The sequence below is a fragment of the Drosophila gunungcola genome, assembly GCF_025200985.1.
Source record: "Drosophila gunungcola strain Sukarami chromosome 3L unlocalized genomic scaffold, Dgunungcola_SK_2 000002F, whole genome shotgun sequence".
Taxonomy (NCBI): domain Eukaryota; kingdom Metazoa; phylum Arthropoda; class Insecta; order Diptera; family Drosophilidae; genus Drosophila; species Drosophila gunungcola.
In genome coordinates this window covers 2232779-2253853 of record NW_026453178.1, presented here as the reverse complement: position 1 = coordinate 2253853, position 21075 = coordinate 2232779, and the positions used below count along the sequence as shown (strand labels likewise).

The 21075-nt window shown below is 37.8% G+C and overlaps 5 protein-coding genes across 6 annotated transcripts; 4 read left to right on the top strand and 1 right to left on the bottom strand.

Moving 5' to 3' along the window:
- The first annotated feature begins 1462 nt into the window (after positions 1-1462).
- LOC128257495 (palmitoleoyl-protein carboxylesterase NOTUM) lies at positions 1463-11720 on the top strand. The gene is made up of 4 exons (XM_052988531.1): positions 1463-2234; positions 8322-8736; positions 8908-9420; positions 9483-11720. The coding sequence occupies exons 1-4, from the start codon at positions 2160-2162 to the stop codon at positions 10559-10561; spliced, it is 2082 nt and encodes a 693-aa protein (XP_052844491.1). The 5' UTR covers positions 1463-2159; the 3' UTR covers positions 10562-11720.
- A 376-nt stretch (positions 11721-12096) lies between these two features.
- Positions 12097-12551, bottom strand: LOC128257497 (kunitz-type serine protease inhibitor homolog beta-bungarotoxin B5-B chain). The gene is made up of 2 exons (XM_052988533.1): positions 12391-12551; positions 12097-12330 (listed from the first exon to the last, which is right to left on the bottom strand). The coding sequence occupies exons 1-2, from the start codon at positions 12473-12475 to the stop codon at positions 12137-12139; spliced, it is 279 nt and encodes a 92-aa protein (XP_052844493.1). The 5' UTR covers positions 12476-12551; the 3' UTR covers positions 12097-12136.
- A 1085-nt stretch (positions 12552-13636) lies between these two features.
- Positions 13637-15892, top strand: LOC128257496 (protease inhibitor-like). 2 transcript variants are annotated; one of them, XR_008267875.1, is made up of 5 exons: positions 13637-13796; positions 13856-14677; positions 15241-15310; positions 15438-15575; positions 15635-15892. XR_008267875.1 is itself a non-coding variant. In XM_052988532.1 (2 exons), the coding sequence occupies exons 1-2, from the start codon at positions 15497-15499 to the stop codon at positions 15847-15849; spliced, it is 294 nt and encodes a 97-aa protein (XP_052844492.1). In that variant the 5' UTR covers positions 15428-15496; the 3' UTR covers positions 15850-15892. The 2 variants fall into 2 exon arrangements, 1 of the variants encoding a protein (XP_052844492.1); XM_052988532.1 differs by lacking the exons at positions 13637-13796; positions 13856-14677; positions 15241-15310 and having other exon boundaries at positions 15428-15575.
- A 1037-nt stretch (positions 15893-16929) lies between these two features.
- On the top strand, positions 16930-17580 carry LOC128257468 (kunitz-type serine protease inhibitor PILP-3-like). Its single transcript, XM_052988485.1, has 2 exons — positions 16930-17090; positions 17158-17580. The coding sequence occupies exons 1-2, from the start codon at positions 17012-17014 to the stop codon at positions 17355-17357; spliced, it is 279 nt and encodes a 92-aa protein (XP_052844445.1). The 5' UTR covers positions 16930-17011; the 3' UTR covers positions 17358-17580.
- Positions 17581-17916: 336 nt separating this feature from the next.
- On the top strand, positions 17917-20557 carry LOC128257204 (uncharacterized). The gene is made up of 4 exons (XM_052988089.1): positions 17917-18049; positions 18402-18960; positions 19356-19705; positions 20120-20557. The coding sequence occupies exons 1-4, from the start codon at positions 17983-17985 to the stop codon at positions 20503-20505; spliced, it is 1362 nt and encodes a 453-aa protein (XP_052844049.1). The 5' UTR covers positions 17917-17982; the 3' UTR covers positions 20506-20557.
- Positions 20558-21075: the final 518 nt, after the last annotated feature.

The following is a 21075-nucleotide window of genomic DNA, read 5'->3' as shown; positions in this document are numbered from 1 at the left end:
AGTTCTTCAGTATAGTAAAAAAAGCACTTTTTGTCTTCAGAGCATTATTATTACGATGAGTATGTCATTGTATTTTTTTGGCAATGCAAATTAGAAGTTTAAGTAAATAAAAACAAATGAGCAACGCAAATAAATAGTATTATTTTTAAGCACAAAGTGTATTATGAACTCTACTGACAAAACATAATATTATTGTTATGATAATAATTATATTAAAGTACATTTGAATAATTGGAAATGGCTTACTTTGAAGACTTGCAAAGACAAAGTATCTTTCCTTGATATTTATTGAAAATGTACATAGCACCTAAATATTTTACGGTGCAGTAAAAGTAGCACTCATCACAGCCAGATCATCATCCCGATGGCAATATCATCATTATGCCGATGGAGCGTCTTTGAATTTGTGCTGCTGTAATTGCTAAAGAGGAGTTGCAACTGCAACTGCAACAGCAACTACTGCTGCTGCTGCTGCTGCTGCTGATTGCGCGTCAAATGTTTATGGCATTCATCGCGTGCTGGCGGCGTTTTAATTGCCCGAACGGCACAAGCGCCTAGTGTCCAGTGGCCAGTGGCCACGCTGCGTATGAGCAATGCGAGCATCAATAATCTCCTGAGATGCTGCCGCCGTTGTCGTCGTTGTCGCATAATAATTGCGTGTACTTAATGCATAAATATTGCACTGAATCGGTCGACCAGGTCGGCTCCTTTCTATTTGCCACTTTTAAGTTTGCCGACGCCGCCACCGCGCCTGTTGGACATCATTTTTTCAGACATTTTTCTTCTTTACTTTTTGCCTTCTTCCTTTAGGCCTACAATTTCTATTGGAGCAGCGCTGCTGCGGCGGCGAACAGCTAAAATCAATTTGGTCAGTGATAAAATTTTTGCAAAAGCGAATCAATTTTATGGCAACGGGCTGGGGGAAAAATCGTAAAAGTATTTCGATTTCGATTTCGGGGCCAAACGGCAAAAATCAAAAGGACCCGAAAAAAGAATTTTTAATGATCTGTCATTAATTGAGTTTCGTATATAGAAAAGCGTGTCGGCAAAGGGTCGCTTAAAAACGGGGAATTTGCCTTTAGATTTACAATTAGATAAAAGTCGCTGGCTACTTTATTGAGATTTTATGTCTTTAAGCCGCTGAACATCCGAATGTTCAGGGCCATATCAAAATTGCTCCGTTTCCACGAAATGCCAAAAAGCCATAAAACACAAAATGAGCCCAGCCAAAAAAAAAACTTAACAATAAAAACATATACATATATGCGATGAGCGAATTATGAGAGTTTGCATTATAATTGCAATTACACTAAATTAGCATTAACCGAAAAAAAAAGCTGAGAGGTGGAAAGGAGAGAAGGAAAAAAAAACAAAAGACTTAGGCAACGAACTTGGGCGAGAAGACCAGAAGCAAAATTCATTTCGGCTTTCGATTAAACAGATCAAAGGAAACCTTAATACGGTTATTAACAAGTAGCTGCAGTCGCTGCCGCTGCCGCAGGACGCTGCCTCAGTCGACGCTGCAGTCGCAGCGCTGCCCGCGATTCTCTCAAATTGCATTGCCCTGCAGTTTATTATTAGTTTTGTTATTATTTTGCGTATTCTAAACAAAAACGCAGGCGTACAAATGCCGCCGTCGCCGCTGAGAGAGAGAGAGAGAGAGAGAGAGTGATATGCGGAGAGTGAGCGACAAACACGTGAGAGAGCTACGTCGACTGAGGCAGCGGCAGTGACTGCGACAGCGGCGGTAGCAGCAACTTCGGCATCAAACAGCTCAGCGCAAGGTAAAATTTCATTCCGTGGCGAGCATTCAACGTGAGCGGACGTTTTGAGCGCGTGTGCCGTGCCGCAGATAACGAAACATCGCAGTGCTATCACCTATCACCAACTAGGAAAAAAAAAATACAAATCGAAACGAATCAAATACATTACTTCACAGTTAAACGACAACACAAAAAAAAATCCCCCGCCCAAAATAAAATCAAAATCACAGCAAGTTGATAAGTGCCAAAACAAAAATCAATACCGATCGCATACAATGCAGCGCCCCAGAAAGTGCTCAGAACTGTGCTGAACAAAAAAAAGAAAACAAACAACAAAAATCTATTTTTAATTCATATATATTTAAATATATATATCTATGTGTAATCGAATCGAAAATGGCAGCCGAACAAATCGCTAAAATGGCAGCTAAAGCCGGAGAAGCTACAAATAAATGGATTAAGACCCAGCAGGTGAGTTTTCAACGCCGCAATACGGTAGCCCCACAAATGAAATATGAAGCCACGGCAAAATATTAAAAAATACCCAAAGGGGGATATCAAAAGTTGCCGCTTAAGCAGAAGACCGAAAAAATACAGTAGCACGTCAATTAAAATTAATAGCTTCCGACCTAAGCCGCTGGCCAAATTGTGAGAACTCGGCCGCAAACCGAGAGCCGAAAACCGAAACCAAAATCCTCTCTACAGCTTTATTTACGACATTAGCATAGTCGGTCGAAATCAATTTGAAAATCCTTTGCAAGGGCATAAAAAACGAGATTAAATTTGCCTGCGTGCGCAAAAAGCCAGCCGCAGCACAAAAAGGCGGAAAACAGAAACAGCAGAAGAAAAATAAGCGGCGGCGACGGCGGCAAGGGGAGCGAAAACAAAAAGGCCGACAGAAATGAGCGGGGAATGGGAATGGGAATGGGACTTTAAGTGTAGCTAACCAAAAACCCTCATCAGCCAGCAGCAGCAGCAACAACAAAGTGCAGGCCGCCTTCGTGCGCCCCACTTCGCTTGAAGTCTCGAGATCCCATATCCCCATAGCCGTACTGCTCCGGCCACATCCACATCTACAGCCACATCCACATCCACTCCACAGTCGTAGTAGCTACTGTTTTCAAAGTTAAGATCAATGAGTGCGACGACGACGACGATGCCTTGGCTTTTTGTAGTTGGCCCGAACAGCACAGAAAACAATTTTCTTAGTAATTCAAGATAAACTAAGGGGTTACTCATTTTAAGGGACTTAACTGTTTAATAAGTTTTATGTTTAAGTATTTAGTTCTGACAATAAAAAGAAGAGCAATCCATATAGAAGTGGGTTGTTAAAAACTATCGTTTTCGAATCAATACAATGTCAATGTAGAATTGAATTACGGGTAGGGGTATATGAATGTTTTAAAGTCACAGAGTTCATCTAATTTAAAAACTGAAATTCTATGAAATACTATGGAATATGAAAATTGTTAAAACTTTCAAGTTTTCCTTCATCCCCGCATTGTAATTATTTCTATATCTTTGTTGCCAAATTTAATTTTCTCAGATATTTAGCTGAAAGATAAAAGGCAGATAAATGGTGGTAAGAAATGATGTAACAAATGAGTTTGTAAAAATTAACCTATTAAATTATGTCATAGAAAAGTACTCATGGTAAAACAGATTACAATTTATGAATCAAAAAAGCAATGTTTGAGGCAATATTCATTTTTACTAGACACTCTGAAATCAATATAATTCCCTTGATCTTGTTCATCAAAATTTATTAGTCTAACCACAAACAACTGCCAACATCCTAATCAAGTTTTAGTATCATGGTGAAGATGATTTAATTTTTCTCTGTGTGTTACTTGGCCAGCTTCGATCTGCTTTGCAACATGCCGCAAACATACACGAGTCCACGGGCGGCAAAGTACAAAGCCGAAAACGGCACGGGTTTAGCGCGCTCGGAGTAAAAAGCGATCAGCGGGCAGCAGCCGCAGCAACAACAGCAACAACACGGTGACCGCTTGGCAGACGTGCGCACATCCACAAATATACAGATACGAAAATACAGAGATATAGAGATACAACTACAAATACAGATGCAGATACGGCAGAGACACAGATACTCAGATACTCAGATCAGGCCGGTCTAATAACGCTGCTGCTTGCTGTTGGCACTGGCTACACGTTTCGGCGGCTTCGCTTTTGTTGTTGCCGCTCTCCGCTCCATTCCCATACCCATACCCATTCCCATTCCCGCTCGCTGGCCTGCGGCTTCATTTGAGGCTGCTTCCGAATTACCTGCGCCTTTGCCATGCCAGCAATGCAGTAGCAACGCAGCAGCAACGCAACAACAACAACAACAACAGCAGCAGCAACAACAACAGCAGCAACAGCAACAGCAGCCACCGCGTTATTTCCCTGCCATAAAAAGTATTAAATTGCCGCAAACAGGTGTATTTTTATGCCCGACAGGCAGAAAACCGAAACCATAAGGCGGATCGTTCAGGTTTCGGGACCTGCAATTATGCGCGCCTAGGCCATGGCTTTAAGTATTCTAAAACTGTGCCCCAGGCCAGTGCAATTCAGGTCAGAACCGGAAAACAAATCAATCTTTGCCAGCTGTCAGGGATTAGGCGGGCAAAAGTGGGAAAGTTTGCAAGTTTCTGCGGAAAATTGGGTACAGAAAGTTATTTATTGCACATATATTGCAAAAAAAAATATATTGAACAATTTAAAATAACCTTTATTTATTTAAACTACTCCTTTATCAGCTTATTTATAATTAATAATTCTGCCTTTTAACAAACTTAAATTATAAATAATTATAAATTAAATTGTTTAAATTAATTTATTGTTATTTATACACAGTTTAAAAAAGCTGTTTAAACATTCCTCCTAAATATAATTGCATTTTTTGTTTTGGGGAATTACGTTTTTAGAGTCAATATAATATTTAGCATATACCCAAAGCGTCTTTATCGGATAATTCTTCCACGAAATAATACTGCTAAATATTGCTTTTGTTCTTTCTGCTATTTTTACAATCATGTATATCTTCTGAAGTATTTATATGCTATTTTTCAATCGTGTTGTTTTTTGTTAAGAGCGCGCTCTCTTTCATAACGATTCTGGTTACGCGCGCAAACTGAAACCATTGAAGCCGGCAAACAACAGAGAAACCGGGACAGAGATAGAGATATTGGGCGGAGAAAGAGATGGAGAAACGCAAATCAAACAAACTGGCAGCAGGAACAACAATAACAACAACCATAACAACCACAACAACAACAACAGATACAATAGCAGCAACAACAAGAATAACAAGTGCCATGAGAACGGCAACGGAAGTTTATTTATGCCCCAGACCGCTGTTTACTTAAGCGTATTGCGATAAGCTGCGAGTGACTGAGAACGCGCTCGTCCGTTTGTAGTTGTTGTTATTGCTGATGTGTGTTTTTGCTGTTGCCGCTGCAAGTGCGCCAAGAACAACAACAACATTGAAGTAGAGCTTCCTTCACCTTTAAGAACCAAGCAACGACGGCCTCCCTTTGATTTGGACAAGGTCGTTATAATTTGTGCTAAGATAACTCAATATACCTACAGTAAAACTTCTACAACAAGAACCACTAGCTGCAAAAAAAAATAAATCTAGTTATTTTGCCTTTCAGTTATAGAATGATTAATATAATATTTTTATTTACTTAACCCAAAAATATTGGCTTGCAAAGATTTAAAGTTGACAAATTTTAAGGAGTATAGAATATTTACAAAATTATGGGAAGCAAAATAACTTTAAAAATAAATAGTATTTCCCAGATTAGTATTAAACTTTTTTTAAGCTTGTAAACAAAAAAGGAAATTACCTAATTGATTTAAAATTTGCTTACTCTTTTTAAAAATTAACTCCATAACAAAAAACAAATAGTTTTAGATTAGACAATTGTTACGAAACTTATAATGATATTTAAAATGTAATAGTTCACAGAAAAATTATTGACGACTTAAGCTTTTTAAAACTAAATCAACTTTCAGCAAATATAATTGCATGCAATCCCTAACCTTATGCAAATTGCAATTTGATTAAAACACTTAGACGGGCGCGCGGTTGCAGTCAATTGCCATTGCAATCGAATCAAATGGAATCAAATCAATTCCAGTCACAACGGGGCGTATACTCGATTTTTTAATAAATGAAAAAATAAAGAACGCTTAGCGCCACCGCGTCGCAAACGCGACCGAGTATTTGCAGCAATTAATAAAAACTGACAATATAATCGGCGCGACAAGTAGTTGGCTGCCATCCAGCCCCCAGACATTCGAATCGATTCGAATCGAACAGAGTAGCGCTCCTTTGTCGGCATCGCCACTTTTATGGGTGGGGGGGGTTTCGGGAAAAATAAGGCAAAATATTAATAAGCACTGCCCGCAATTAATAGCGCAACTTAAGACTCTATATAGGGTAATTAAGCGGCGCTTGTGAACATTTTTCCTTTGGCCACGCCGCCTCTGTTTTTGTTTTTCTCTGTCTTTTATTCGGCGGCGCTGCCGTTTTTTCTCAACAGGTAAACACAACAAGTGCAACGTACGCTCACCCGTATCTCTCGGTGTATCTGTTTCTGTATCTGTATCTGTATATGTATCGGTGTTTACTCAAACGTAAATCCGCGCACGCACACGTGAAATCTTTTTATTTATATTTATTTTACTTGTATTTTTTTTTTGGGTTCATTGTGGCCGCAGTCGTTGGCGCAGTTGAACTAATCAACAATGGAAACTACTCATCTAATGTTGAGGAGCGAGCTCTTGTCAATTTCGTTGTTTGGCGGCAAACATCAGACGACGAGCGGCTAAGACGGGCCACAAAGTATCTAAACCTGTTGTAAAAGACGTGCAGAGCGGACAGAAAAAGGGGGGATGGGGTGAGAACTAGAAGAGTGGAGCGAAATATGTTGGTAAAAAAGGCATAGGGTATAAAACAAAATATTTAATAGACAATTTTAAAGAAATATATATATATTTCATATTAACAACATAATTGCAAGGCAATTTTAAAAAAATATATATTTTACAGCCCGGGTTTTTTTTAAAGGATTAAGTTATCTTTTATCATCTTTATAATGAATTATATTAATTATATTTCCTTCAACTATCTTTATTACCAAGACAGTTATTTTATAAAATATTAAATGGTTGTAACAGCCTGGTTTTCCCCTTACACAATGAATTAAATAAATGAGAATCTGTTTTATAATAAAAATTATAATTACTTTATAATTCCTTGCCTTTATACGAATCTAGAAATGATAAAATTAAATATGTTATGCGCTTTTATTTATTTGGTTATTCAAATATACATAAAAACTAAACTAAAACTCCAACGAAATAAATTTATGGCTTTCATAAATCAAGCTTCCACAAATCTTAGTCAAATAAAATCGATCCACTATTATTAAAATGTTATCAACTAAGGTATTTGTCAATGATTTTGTTAAAACTAATTTATCTGAATTCAGATTACGGTTTCGTGCATTATGCATATATTTCATTCGAATTCGGGGAACCAGATTGTGTGGTTTATAAATAGCCAAGTCACTGGATATCGACGAATATATGTATATATATATATATATATATGGTTGGCTGGCTGGTTGGCTACCGTTAGGCAAAATTATACTTCGTAGGCCTTTGGCCAATATAATTGCCAGAGTGTTTTCGTTTCGTGTTTGTGTCATTTGCATTTCTGTCTGCAAATTGTCGTTGCTAGCGGCGGCGACGGCGGCAGAAGTCGGCTAACTTCAAAGGCCTGTATAAACATTGATTGAAGATTTCTTTACGATTTCTGAATGGTTATTTATGCGGAGGCAAGACCGTAGACAGAATTGACAGACTGACACACTGAGACACTAAAATCGTTGCCGATGTTGTCGGCAAATGTGTTTTTGTTGTTTTTGTTATTGTGTTATTTACAAATTGCTGGAAAATAGCTAAACAAAAAATGAAAAAAAAAACTGAAGAATCAGCGAAACAACAAAACAAATCGCCGGATAGCTCATTTGATTGATGTGTGTAAAAAACGAAAAGACACAACGACAACAACAACAACAAAGCGACCTTAAGTTCAAAGCCAAGAACTGCTGATTACCACGCGTCAGCGACCATGACAATGTGAAAATGAAATTTGTTTGACTGGCCCACGGGGCGTATGATTAACAACAATTTCTTGCCATGTTTGACTAAATACTTCTCTCTATGTAAAAAAAAAAAAAAACAATAACAACAACAAACAAAAACGAAGGGAAAGGTAAAGGTAAAGAGGGGGGGTGGGGGGTAAATAACACAACGAAACGGCAAGCGGCAAAAATTTCTTTGATCTTATCGCAAAGCTTCTTGCTCGCATTTTGATCAAAGCAAGTTTTTCCGCCAAAAACATAACAGCCAACCAACTGGTCACGAGAGTTTTTGGCCCAAAGAGAGAGAGAGAGAGAGAGAGAGAGCAGCAGCAGCATCTCTGTTATTATTGTTAACTCGAATAAATGCCTAAAACAACACTCCTTTTTCTCTCTCCCACAGACAGCAACGTCGCTGTTAACGATTGTGCTGCTCTTGGCCACATTTAGTCAGCTGCCAACTGCGAATGGCAGCAGCAGCAGCAGTAGCCAGGATGCTGCCTCCAATCTGCAGGACAAGGATCCGCTGCGGGAGACCAGCATGAACATGATCCAGCGCAACTACATGGTGATGCACTCGGCCAGCGGATCCGGCGATCACAGTCGCTCCCTCAAACGGGCCATCTTGGCCAACTCGAGCATCACCTGCAACGATGGCACCCATGCCGGCTACTACTTGCGCAAGCAGCCCAGCTCCAAGAAGTGGATCGTCTTCCTCGAGGGCGGCTGGCACTGCTTCGATCTGAGGTCATGTCGCGCCAGGTGGATGCGACTGCGCCACCTCATGACCTCCTCGCAGTGGCCCGAAACTAGAGATGGTGAGTCCAGTACTAAACTAATGTACTAACTTTAACTTTCCTTTTAACTAACTAACTAACTACAAGCATTGTTAAAATCTTTATCTGCCTATATATTTTTTTTATATGAATTTATTTTTAGCGCCACCTTTAAAAAACGATTACTAACTTGTTGCATAATGCCTTTTTCAGTTGGAGGCATCCTATCTCCGCATCCCGAGGAGAATCCGTACTGGCACAATGCCAACCACGTGCTCATCCCGTACTGCAGCAGTGACTCGTGGTCGGGAACGCGAACGGAGCCGGATACCCGCGATCCGGAGAACAGTTGGAGATTCATGGGAGCTCTGATCCTGCGCCAGGTGATCGCTGAACTGATTCCCGTGGGACTGGGACGAGTGCCGGGTGGAGAACTGCTCCTTGTGGGCTCCTCCGCCGGTGGTCTGGGTGTAATGCTCAATTTGGATCGCATTCGGGATTTCCTGGTCAACGAAAAGAAACTGCAGGTCACTGTGCGAGGTGTGAGTGATTCGGGTTGGTTCCTGGACAGGGAGCCCTACACGCCGGCGGCCGTGGGCTCCAGCGAGGCAGTGCGTCAGGGCTGGAAACTGTGGCAGGGTTTGCTGCCCGAGGAGTGCACCAAATCGCATCCTACGGAGCCCTGGAGGTGCTACTTCGGCTACAGGCTATATCCCACATTGAAAAGTAAGTTTACTTAAGATTTCTAATTTTATACATTTTTTTAACACGCTTTCCCTCATCAACAGCTCCACTTTTTGTTTTTCAATGGCTTTTTGATGAAGCCCAAATGCGAGCGGATAATGTTGGGGCACCGGTGACGCCACAGCAATGGAACTACATCCACGAGATGGGTGGTGCTCTGCGATCTTCGCTAGACAATGTGAGCGCAGTGTTTGCGCCCAGTTGCATTGGACATGCGGTCCTGTCGAAAAGGGATTGGGTCAATATCAAGATCGATGATATATCCCTGCCCTCGGCTTTGCGCTGCTGGGAGCACTCGACGCGCCGTAAGCGGCATGACAAGCTGAAGCGATCCACGGAACCATCGACGGCGGTGTCCCAGCTGCCACATGCCAATAACCAAAGACACCAGCGGCATCGTCAGCGACAGCAGCGCCAGAAGCAGAATAATGTGGCCCAAACAGGGGGCCAGGAGCAGCAGCGGAAACACAATCGTCTTAGCAAAGAGGAGCGCGAGGAGCGGAAGAGATTGCGGCAGGAGCAGCGGCAAAAGCGAAAACAACGCCGTCGACAGCAGCAGCAGCAGCAGCAGCACAAGAAGGCCAATGGAGCGCAGGAAAATAGGAACAAAAAGAACAACAGCCCCAAGTCGAATAATGGTAATCGTAATCGGGAGCTGAGAAAACAGCGACGTCGTCAGCAATTGACACCAGAGCAAAAACAGGAGCAACGCAAGCGACGTCGCAAGGCTCAGCAGCAGCAGCAGCAGCAGCAGGAGAAGCAAATGCAACAGGAGCAGCCAGGAGCAGCTGGAATCCTGCAGGAGACGGGGGAACCCCAGAAGACACGCGCCTCGAACAACGCCTCCGCCGGGAGCAAGACCAAAAAACGCCCCCGAGTTCCAAGAGTGCCGGAAAAGTGCGGATTGCGACTCCTCGAGCGCTGCAGTTGGCCGCAGTGCAATCACTCCTGTCCCACGCTCACGAATCCCATGACCGGCGAGGAGATGCGCTTCCTGGAGCTCCTCACCGCCTTTGGCCTGGACATCGAGGCGGTGGCCGCCGCCCTGGGCGTCGATATGCACACGCTCAACAACATGGAGCGCACCGAGCTGGTCAACCTGCTCACCCAGCAGGCCAACTAGACTCACCAAATACCCTGTAAATTGGGGTGGATCCAAAAAAGCAACCAAAATCGTAGGCGTAATGTGTAGATACGTTAAGCTTCTATCTTAAAAACCACTCACTTTTTTTTATTGAAAAACCTTTAGCTTGGTGTCCATTATCAAATTAGTTAAAGCTAGTAAATATTCAATTTAATCAATCAATTCAATCTTTGTAAAAATCAAAGATCATTAGATCTAGACACCATTGAGTTAAACAATTTTATTAATTAGATTTGATTTTTTTTAACATAAATTTCTAATAATTTCAAAATAATTTAATAGGAATTGATTTTTTTAAACACTTAATTTCGTTACCACAAAATGAGACATCAAAAAACACTAAGGATATACGAATTTTATAACTCCATAAAATGTACCCTACGATTTGTAAGCTTTTTGGGGGTCCAAATAGAACTCGACCCGCCCTACTGTAAATAGGTGGCCTGTATATATAGTTTGTAGGTGGGGCCGCTCTGTAAATATTGCATAACACCACCCCCAAAACACACACACTCACATTAGCGGAGAGATAACTCCAATTCCTAGAACACACCAAGAAAAAGACATGCGCATAGTACCCAGTAATTAAGCAGAATTTATTTATAGTCCTACTCGAACTGCAACTCGTAAACGTAAACGTAAACGTAAACGTAAACGTAAACGTAAACGTAAACGTAAACGTATTCGTATTCACATTCACATTCGCACGCCACATATTTATTCATTCGCATTCTGCAATCACAATCACAGAAATGAAATCTGCTTAACGAGAAACTAAACACAAATGCAACCACAAGACTGTTTTTATGTTTTTTTATACATATATAAATAAATATAGATTGATAATGAGTAGCATAGTTTACATGGATATGCTTAATAATCGTAAAAGTTTATGTAATTTATTTGATAATTTATGGCCCATTTAGGATTGTACTCTTGTGTGGAATCTAGACTGTTTCAATTGCCCCACACAGTGTTTATTTTTTTTTATTTTTTTTATACATTGTTTTATACCTACCTCAGATCAGTAAGAATGAAATTGATTAACTGCTGCCTTCACATATCATTGCGTACCTGTGCAACGAAAATCAAATACTTAACTTAATACCGCCCGCATTCCGTTAAAAAAAAAGAAGAATATAACAGCACAAAAACAAAACAATTAAAATATAAATATAAATAAAACAAATGCGAAAATAGCTAACCAGAAGCGAAGTGAACAAATCGAATAAATAATTGTAGCAATGTTTGCAAAGAATTTTTAGATAAACGAGAAAAATCGCACAAAAATAAACTATTTAAAACTAGTTATTTATCTAGGCCTGTACAGAACTGGTTGAAGTTTAGCCCTAAGAATTGTTGTACTTAAACTTAGTGATAATCATACACGTAATGCAATTTCCAAGCTTGTTAGCTTTTGTTAGCGTTGTTCAAGTAAGCTGGTTATCATTTTCAAAAGATGAAATCGACCAATATTTGAAGAAGGAAACCAATCAAATAAACCAGAAAAATAATTAAATGGAGATATTGTTTTATTATTTTATTTTATTTATTTCATCTTGATCGGCAGCCCTCACATAACACTTTTGTGCACCAACGATTGTCATTACCGCCGCATCCAAGGTAATTAATTTTGGTGCAGTTTTTAGTCACCGGATTATAATTCCACATATCGTTATTGGCCGATTTTTTGCACTTTCTTTTGCGACCATTACCGCCATCCGGTTGCCCTACACATTTTGGACTCCCTAAAAAAAGTTCGTGATCAAAATATCTTCAGTAATTTTTAGTAATCTTGGAGTATTTACCAGGTTTTCCCTTGCATCCTGCCACAACCACTAAAACGTACAAGACCATAACAGCAGTAATAAGAATCAGTGTGGAACGCCGCATTTTGGGTTACGTTGTTTCGTCAATTTCAATATGGAAATAAGGTCTTAACTCAGCTGTCAGGGTCTTTATAAGGGCCCTGCTTCAATTATATTGTAATTGTATTTTCCGTTTTATCTTTCATATAACTTTTCAGCTTACAAGTGTTTTATATATAACTACATGTGGTTTCAACTGAACAAAAAAATTGTTCTAAAATTAAGAACAATTAAATTCATGATCCAGACAATATGTACTGTTCATGTACTAAATAATAACACTTTGGGTGTTGTATAACCCATTTTTTCCCCTGTCAAATATTATTATACAGATTCTTAAAAGTATTTAACTGCGTTAAATAAATCTGCCCTTGTGTACACAAAAAAAAAAAAACTTAAATAAACTTACTTAAAAGAAACTAAAAACAAGATAATGTATATACTAACATTGTATATACTAAAATTGTAGATTTCCATTTTTTTTAAATTAAAGTCAAAATTTTTCCATACTTAAGATCTTAAGTCAACTTAATCAGTACCGAAAATATTTAATTCAAAGTGAAAATATTTGGATTTACCATGATTTTTCTCTGGGTGTCTATAAATATTAAAATAACTAAATTACAACTAATTTGTGTATACTTTCTGTATTATTACAAAATGTTTGTGTCAATGCCCTTATTATTCATCTGTGCTTTGAGCTTTAATGACTTTGGACGCTATATAAAGTTTCAAACTGTCTTTTGAAATATCACAGGCTGATCATAAATTTCCTTTTGTTCTTCGCTTTTGTCGCTCTTTATGTGGGGCATACCAGTGCCCAAAATTCCTGTCGAAATACAAATAAAATAAATAAAATACAACTTATTTTACAGATCCGATTTAAGGACTTTAAAATATTTTAGTTGTTATTTGTTTTTATATTCACTGAATAATGTATAAAAATCTCAAGGCCGTAGATAAGACCTTACTTTCAAAACACAACTGTTCTAAAAAGTAGGCCAATAAGGTTATTTATTTGTACTTTTGTACTTTTTGAACATAACACTTTATTTTTTGGTTTTCGAAAAACACGTTAAACAAAACAAAAAAGCGAATCAGCTTTTCATCTACTTTTTTAATGCGATTAAAATAGTTAGTGGGAGATTTTTTCACAGTTTTGTATTGTTTGAAATCCAGAACAGGCTTTTAAAGTATATAACATTTCGGAACCGAATCCTATATAATCCGACTAAATTGTTCAATTGATCAGTTCAGATTCAGAATGAAGTGCCTTTTGATCTTGGTTGGCCTGACACTCTATATGTCCTGCACTGACGCACAAAGTACTTGCGTAGGACGTCCTAGTAAGTGACAAAGCTTTAAGTAATCGAGTGAATGAAAAATGAATAAGAAATATTTATAGTTAATCAGGTATGCACTGGCAATCAGGATGAAGGAAACAGTAATACACGCTGGTGCGGCGTGACTGCCATGAACGAAATGTGGTACTGGAGTTCGAGGACCAGAAAGTGTGAAAAGATGAGGTATCGCGGCTGTGGCGGCAACAATAATCGCTATTGCAGTAACCGAGATTGTACATTAAAGTGCAGACGATAAATGTTTGGATTCCGTTAACATTATAAACTGACAGAATAAATATTAAATTAAAAAAAAATGCTTTTCCAAATGATTATAACAACATCTGAACTATTCTGTTACATACTTTGTCGGTGTAATAACTTCTTGTTAAGAACCTTAAAATAAAATTCAAGTTCAAGTCGAAAATTACACAAATGCAATTTGTAACATCATCAACAACTTTTTCAAATTTTTTTTATACATTTTTCTTCTTGAAAATTAATTGAAATTTCTGGCCGGATATTAAAAATAGTTTTTATTTTACGCAATAATTAATTGGTATTCGAATTTACAATAATTAGAAAAGATCGTTAGCTGTACAAAACAGTTTTACGACAACGTTAGAACGTAAAAGAAGTTCAATGTAAAAAAGCTTTCTTGCTTCAACATGTTAAATTGTTTAAATTTCTAAAAAATCATAACTGATATGGTCTCTGCTTATAGAACACTACAAATATTTATTTGAGTGAAACACAATTTTATGATATACAATAACTTAACTTTTGAAGTTATTGTATATCATAAAATTGTGTTTCTTATTAAAACAATTAAAAGTGTGGTACTACAACAAATCTGCTGAAATATGCCTGAAGTTGAATTACCAAGGGTATTACGGTAATAAAAATTGATACTGCACTTTGAATAGCTGTGAGAATGCATGTCCTGCACGACCCTTATTATCGAAACTAAACGATATATTAACAATTAAAATCCTATAACTTTAAAAAGTCTAAATTTTGACTCCTAATTAATAAAATCAAATTCAAATTATCGGTATTTTTCAAAAGTACGATTCTCATTTATTCTTAATTCTGGAACTTGAAATTTAGGCGCATTTTCATATTCTCACAAACGTGCGAATGAGTAAATTGCTAAAATTTGCGAATAATAAGTTTAATAAGTTTCAGAACCAAATAAAAGCAATTTATGTAAGTTTATAAACTTTTCTCAATAAAAATAAGGTGAGAGTAGTTTTATAGAAACTCAGTGGACCAGTTTGCTCATTTTTTTGGCCAAAAGTCTGGTATTTCTTCTAAATTTTATTGAAATTTAAAACGAACAAGTATTTACAAAACAATATAGAAAACGGATTTAATTTATTTGTCTATTTACTTGACAAAACGAACTGTTAAATGTTATAAAATTAATAACCCTGCTCTCTGGATATAGAACACTTAAACTGTTTATTTATGTGAACTGATCTGTTGACGTAACTGCTAATGGAACTCAAAAACAAAAGGTGTGTACAAGCATCTGATTATTCTTTTAATATAAATTCCATTGTCTCTTTCTTATTGAAAATCGATACTGCGGATAAAATGGTCCCCACGCAGAACCTGTTTATATATCTGATTTTCCTATTTAAGCTCCAGCTTTGAACTCAGAAATCAGTTCGAAACGATTATTCGAAAAGAAACTATCGAAAATGAAAATTCTTTTGGTTTTGTCCTGCCTGATCCTTTGTGTGTCCCTCATCTCGGCTCAGACTTGCCAAGGACTTCCTCGTAAGTTTAGCGTCGAAAACTTAAACGTAACAGTGTTAAACTAAACTCCATTTCAACAGCGAATGGCCAGAACTGCAATGGCGGCAAGGATGAAGGAGCTGCCAGGCAAGCTCGCGGAGGAGCGCAGTGCACTCCTCAGCCAAATAACAGCATGTGGTACTACAACAGGACTACTGGGAAATGCCTGAAGATGAGCTACAAAGGGTGTTACGGCAACAAAAACCGCTACTGCACCCTACAAAGCTGTGAGCGGGCATGCCCTGGTCGAAGCTAGAAGATAGCATAACGAAATAAAATTATTAAACTGCACAACACGATTTAACATTTTATTAAACTGAAATTTCAACTCTTATTAAACTTAAATAAAAAAAACTAATCAAATTCCTTGAACAAAAATTTTTTGTGTTCTCTTATTTTTACAACCGATTTTCCCTAACCTATTTTAACACTTGCATATAAATTTTCCAGATTAGCTGTTAAAGTGCTTAAATAATGTCCAGAAACTAATTATAATAATTGATGTAAGCTAACTAAAATCATCAATTGTGATAAGACGAAATAACTTAAGGAAAGTAGACCATTGCCCTGAAAAGCAAAATGTTATAAAGATTTATATCATGCAACCAGTCTGTTAAGAAGAATGAATCGAAAAATAATATTAACAATGCTCAGTTGCGTTGCCCCGGATGTTAAGGTAGTTAAAAACTTTAATCTTAAAACGTTCGGTACATTTTTAAGCAGTATGCTGAATGCTGTACTTGGAAGGAGTGTAAAAACAAATGCCGTTGAAACTTAAAAATAAATGAGAAAATAGTTTAGTTAATCTATCATGTATTTTATACAAATACATATTGGAAAAAAACAAGTTCAAAAACCATATTATCGTTTCCTACTTTTGCACACAGCTTAACCTCACTATTTTTTACTAACTTCATAGACCTCTTGCTCTTTATATTTTTGTACAATTAATTGTTTTTATTTATTATTATTATTTTATTTTCGACGATATTCAAACTTAAACTTAGTTAAACTTCTGCATAATAAAACATCTGTGTATATATGTAAATCGGGGCTTTGATTTTGTTTACTTTTTAGAGGGTTTAATTTCTGGGTGTCAATTTTGTAATGAATTGGTTGTTCATTCAACAACAATACCCAAGTAGAACACAGCTTTGACACAAAATATTTAAAAACCCTAGAGTTATTGAACAGAGCACAAAAAAGCACGCGCAACCCATTAAATGGAGCCCACTAAAATTTAAAGAATAAAAGAACATGAATGAATTCAATTGTTTTTGAGCTTTTGATTTGGCACGTGGGTATGATCGACTTTTTTAGAGATTGTCCATGTGTGTTGCCGCTATGCCCTTATATAAGCGCCGCATAAGTTTTAGGAAATCAATTCAAGTCGATCTCTCGAAAAGAATCAGTTTAAAATGAAATTTCTTATGATTTTGTCCTGCCTGGTCCTCTATGTGGCCCTCACCTTCGCACAAAGTTGCCCGGGACGTCCTCGTAAGTCCAATCATGAATAGCTTAAAATGTAACTGAACTACATTATATTGATTTCTTTTACAAACAGATCCCCAGAACTGTTCGGGCGGCAAGGACGAAGGAGTTCGCCATCTGCATGGTTGCATTTCGGACCCCAATAACGAGATGTGGTACTATAACCATAATTTGAATCGATGCATTAAGATGCAGTACCACGGATGTGGTGGCAATTTCAACCGCTACTGCTCTTTGGTCAGTTGTCAACGTGACTGCGTTCGACGAACTTAAACAAAGTACACAAGCATATTTCCGGTGTTTTTTCTGACCCAATACAAATTCATAAAAAGCAAAACTAAAACGTTTTTAATTTTCGAAGATTTTAAATAGCAAGTTATGGAAGTTATGGATGTACTTATATAAATAATATAGATGGGGAAAAAACATAGAAACACACACAGTATAATGTTTTTATATGTATATAATGTTTTTTCCTACTTTTTAAAACGATGAGTCCAATCTTCAAAACAAAATAATAAATATATATCTTATTGCGCTTGTAAATTGAAATATTTTGAAAATTTTAGAAATATGTATCAACCTGTAAATTTTGCGATACTAAATTTTGTTATCTAGAATAGTAAATAGTTTAAGTCCGAAATTCGGACTTCTCTCTTTCAGGTCAAATGATCGCCAAGCTGAGTATGCGAAAACGCTCAATTACTATGCTCTAGAGAAGGCGTTTAGGGGATGTGTGGGGAGGTGGGTTGTGGGCGTTTGCCTCAATTGTCGGAAAACGAGATACAAGCGCAGAGAAATGTATCTCTATTCTCAATTCGGCACTGGCTGCCGAGCGAACAACACGCCAAATCCATTCAAAGTGCACGAAATTTCTAATTGAGTGTCAAGTTTAAAGATGATCAAAATGAAAATATTAGTTGTGCCTTTGCTACAGTCAATTCTGCTAATTGGCTCCCTGGAAGGTAAAATACCATCAATCAGATACAAAATTTTGTTTTGTAATATCGGAAACAGAATCAATATACCAATTTAATTTATTAGAGCATTTGCGGATAAAGTGATACTGAAAATACCAATTAAGCAGTTAATACATTGTACATTAAAAATTTGATGTATACAGTTATTTAAAAAAGTATTCAAATTCATAATCAATTTTACGAAATAGTAATTGATTTTAATTTACCTTTAATTTATCCTCTTTTCTTCCTAATATACAAATAATTAAGACAATTTAATTAAGTTTAAATTGAATTTATTTAGGCCATTTAAATAACATACGTACGTTACATTAAGTTCTAATTATAATCTTTTTAGCGAATTGCCCCGTATTTCTCACCATTTCGCTGACTGGCAAGACCCTGCAGGACACCTTTTTGGAGGTCAATTGGGGACCCAACTGCTACGGACCGCCCCAGTGGGTTGGCATCTACGGCCAGGATCCGACAATCTCCAATTTTCAGCCCGAATTCCGTATCGATGGGATTGCCAATAGAACGGGCAAGATGATAACGCCAATAAAGCTGGGTAAGCTACATTTTCCTGGTGGCTGGAATCGACAGGATGGCGGCGATCAGCCTGCAATCCGATATCCCACGGGAAAGTGTCTGGCTCACTTCGTGGCCAGCTATAATGGCACTGAGCTGCTCACCGTGGATTGCCTCAAGATACAGCCCAACTGGATATCCCAGATCAAGGACGTAAGTCAGATGCCCCTGAAGAACATTTTTCTGCCGGGCACCCATGCCTCGGGTGCCTTCGTCGGAAGCTCCAGCAAAACCAATTCGATTCTGGTCAGGGACTATCTGGTGGCTCAGCAATTCGATGTTTGGTCCCAGCTCGTATTTGGCATTCGCTATCTGGATTTTAGCATTGGGTGAGTTTAAGGCAGAGGGATGGCCTGGAAAATATGTACTTCCTTAACCAAAATAACATAAATTCACTTAAAATATTATAATGAAATCATAGGAACTTCCTCTTGAAATATAAACTTACTTCCATACTTAATTTAAAAATGTAAGGGAATGATCAAATTTTAGAAGACAATACTAATAATAAAGTTTACCAAAGTTCTGGTTCGAGAAATAAGGATTGCATGTAAGTATTCCTAAATTAATAAGGTAAAACAATAAAAAAAAGATAACAATTAAGATTTCTTGATCATTTCATCATAGTGTTCTTTTTAAAATAAATATTTTTCTAATCCCTTACAGACTAAAATTTACGACTCGATTATGATTATAATTAATAATTTCTTCTTTTCCCTGCCAGTTACAAGAACATGAATACCGAAAATGATGCGGACAACTTTTGGATAGCCAACGAGAACATGCTCATAGCACCTTTGGTCGCCATACTCCGTGATGTTCGTTTGTTTGTCAAGCGATCTGGGGAGATGATAGTGCTGGATTTTAGCAGTTTTCCGATCGGGTTCTACAAGCACCCGGAGATCTACAGTTCACTGTTCCGCCTTCTTCGCCAGGAGCTGGGCGATGTGGCCTATCGGCGCAATGTCACCCAGGACGAGCACTGTGCTAACCGCAATTTCCGGGAGCTACTGCAGCAGAATAGACATCTGGTGATACTGTTCCCCACCCAGGAATTGCCCTATCCCGAGAATGGTAAGCCGCCTGATTAATAGTGGAGTTCAAAACAGAAGTAGAAATTTTATTTAACCTTTAATAATGAAAATACAAACATATCAATATATTAGAGTCACTGAAATTTAAGGAAATGTTTTAGAACAGACCTCAAAGTCCTCAAGTCTAAACAATTTGATCCCCAAACAAAGCTAACACTGGCCAATATTGGGATTTACCTTTTATTTTCACATTGGCTTTTAGAGATTTTGGATAAGCCTCCATTATTGAGCGTTCATTATGTACAAATATTGAATCTATTGGAAAGGACATCATTTCATTTAAAAAAAACCAAAAGAAAATTGATATATTTATTGGAGTGTGACCTGCTTTTAAACAATCGAATGTATTAAAACTATTTATTTTTATATGTTTTTAACCGAGCATATATTTCAGAATCGAATATGATCTGTCCGCCATGGCGACGCTTTAGCACCAGCTTCATGAACATCTCGCAAACACTGGACTATATGCGTCTGCTTTTCAGCAAAAAGCCAGATTCGCCAGTGCGCGACGATGGTTGGATATTCACCGCGGTGAGGAGTATGGAGCAGACCTTGAACACCCACCAACTACAGACGGCCAAGGAGCGGGCGGCAGTGCTCAATCCCAAGGTTACTCAGTGGCTGAAAGGTCCTTGGGGCAACAATGCCAATGTCGTTGCCATGGACTATTTCAGCAATACCAATATTGTGGACCTGGCGATTCAAGTGAATGCCCGCAAGGCGTTTATAATGGCCAACGAGGATTATATTAATTTGGAAATTTTGAATTTGTGTTAAAAAATATCTCATTCTATTTCCAAATTTCAATAAAAGATATTTTAAGGAGCAAGGTTAGTAATTTTGCTGAAATTTTGCTCAGTGTATGTTATACTGAGTTTCTTGAAAAGTGGACAGCCCCTTAGTTGATTCAAAAACCACTTTGGTAAAAGCTTCAACCCAGAATTTTATCATATTCACGAACCTTGCAAGCAAACAAGCAAACCAAAACAGCAAGTAAATGAACCCCAAGGAAAAAAGCTCCACCAAATGTCCAAACCAAATTTATCTTAGTAGTAAACCTTACCTTCAAAGATACAAACCAACTCATAACCGTTAAACTTAAATATATACAAATATTCAAGAATTTTTGTATTTACTAGTTGTTGTTTTATTTGCACTTCTAATTGTAATTGAGCTTGGGTGAATAATTGTATTTTCTCACACAAGTTGAAGGCAGTTTTAGCTGGGGCCTTCGCCTGCTAATTGAAAACCTCACGCAATCTAAGGTCAGCGTCTGACTTTTTACGATCACTCGCTACTGAATCTAGATCAGCAATTTGCATAATATCGACTGTCAAATGCCAATCC

Bases quoted from the DNA above. Each gene is read 5' to 3' on its own strand.
- LOC128257495 (XM_052988531.1), top strand. From the start codon at position 2,160: ATGGCAGCCGAACAAATCGCTAAAATGGCAGCTAAAGCCGGAGAAGCT. The intron at 2,235-8,321 runs GTGAGTTTTCAA...TCTCTCCCACAG, and splicing joins AATGGATTAAGACCCAGCAG to ACAGCAACGTCGCTGTTAAC. The intron at 8,737-8,907 runs GTGAGTCCAGTA...TGCCTTTTTCAG, and splicing joins GTGGCCCGAAACTAGAGATG to TTGGAGGCATCCTATCTCCG.
- LOC128257497 (XM_052988533.1), bottom strand. From the start codon at position 12,475: ATGCGGCGTTCCACACTGATTCTTATTACTGCTGTTATGGTCTTGTAC. The intron at 12,331-12,390 runs GTAAATACTCCA...AACTTTTTTTAG, and splicing joins AGGATGCAAGGGAAAACCTG to GGAGTCCAAAATGTGTAGGG.
- LOC128257468 (XM_052988485.1), top strand. From the start codon at position 17,012: ATGAAATTTCTTATGATTTTGTCCTGCCTGGTCCTCTATGTGGCCCTC. The intron at 17,091-17,157 runs GTAAGTCCAATC...TTTTACAAACAG, and splicing joins AAGTTGCCCGGGACGTCCTC to ATCCCCAGAACTGTTCGGGC.
- LOC128257496 (XM_052988532.1), top strand. From the start codon at position 15,497: ATGAAAATTCTTTTGGTTTTGTCCTGCCTGATCCTTTGTGTGTCCCTC. The intron at 15,576-15,634 runs GTAAGTTTAGCG...CCATTTCAACAG, and splicing joins GACTTGCCAAGGACTTCCTC to CGAATGGCCAGAACTGCAAT.
- LOC128257204 (XM_052988089.1), top strand. From the start codon at position 17,983: ATGATCAAAATGAAAATATTAGTTGTGCCTTTGCTACAGTCAATTCTG. The intron at 18,961-19,355 runs GTGAGTTTAAGG...TTTCCCTGCCAG, and splicing joins TATCTGGATTTTAGCATTGG to TTACAAGAACATGAATACCG. The intron at 19,706-20,119 runs GTAAGCCGCCTG...CATATATTTCAG, and splicing joins ATTGCCCTATCCCGAGAATG to AATCGAATATGATCTGTCCG.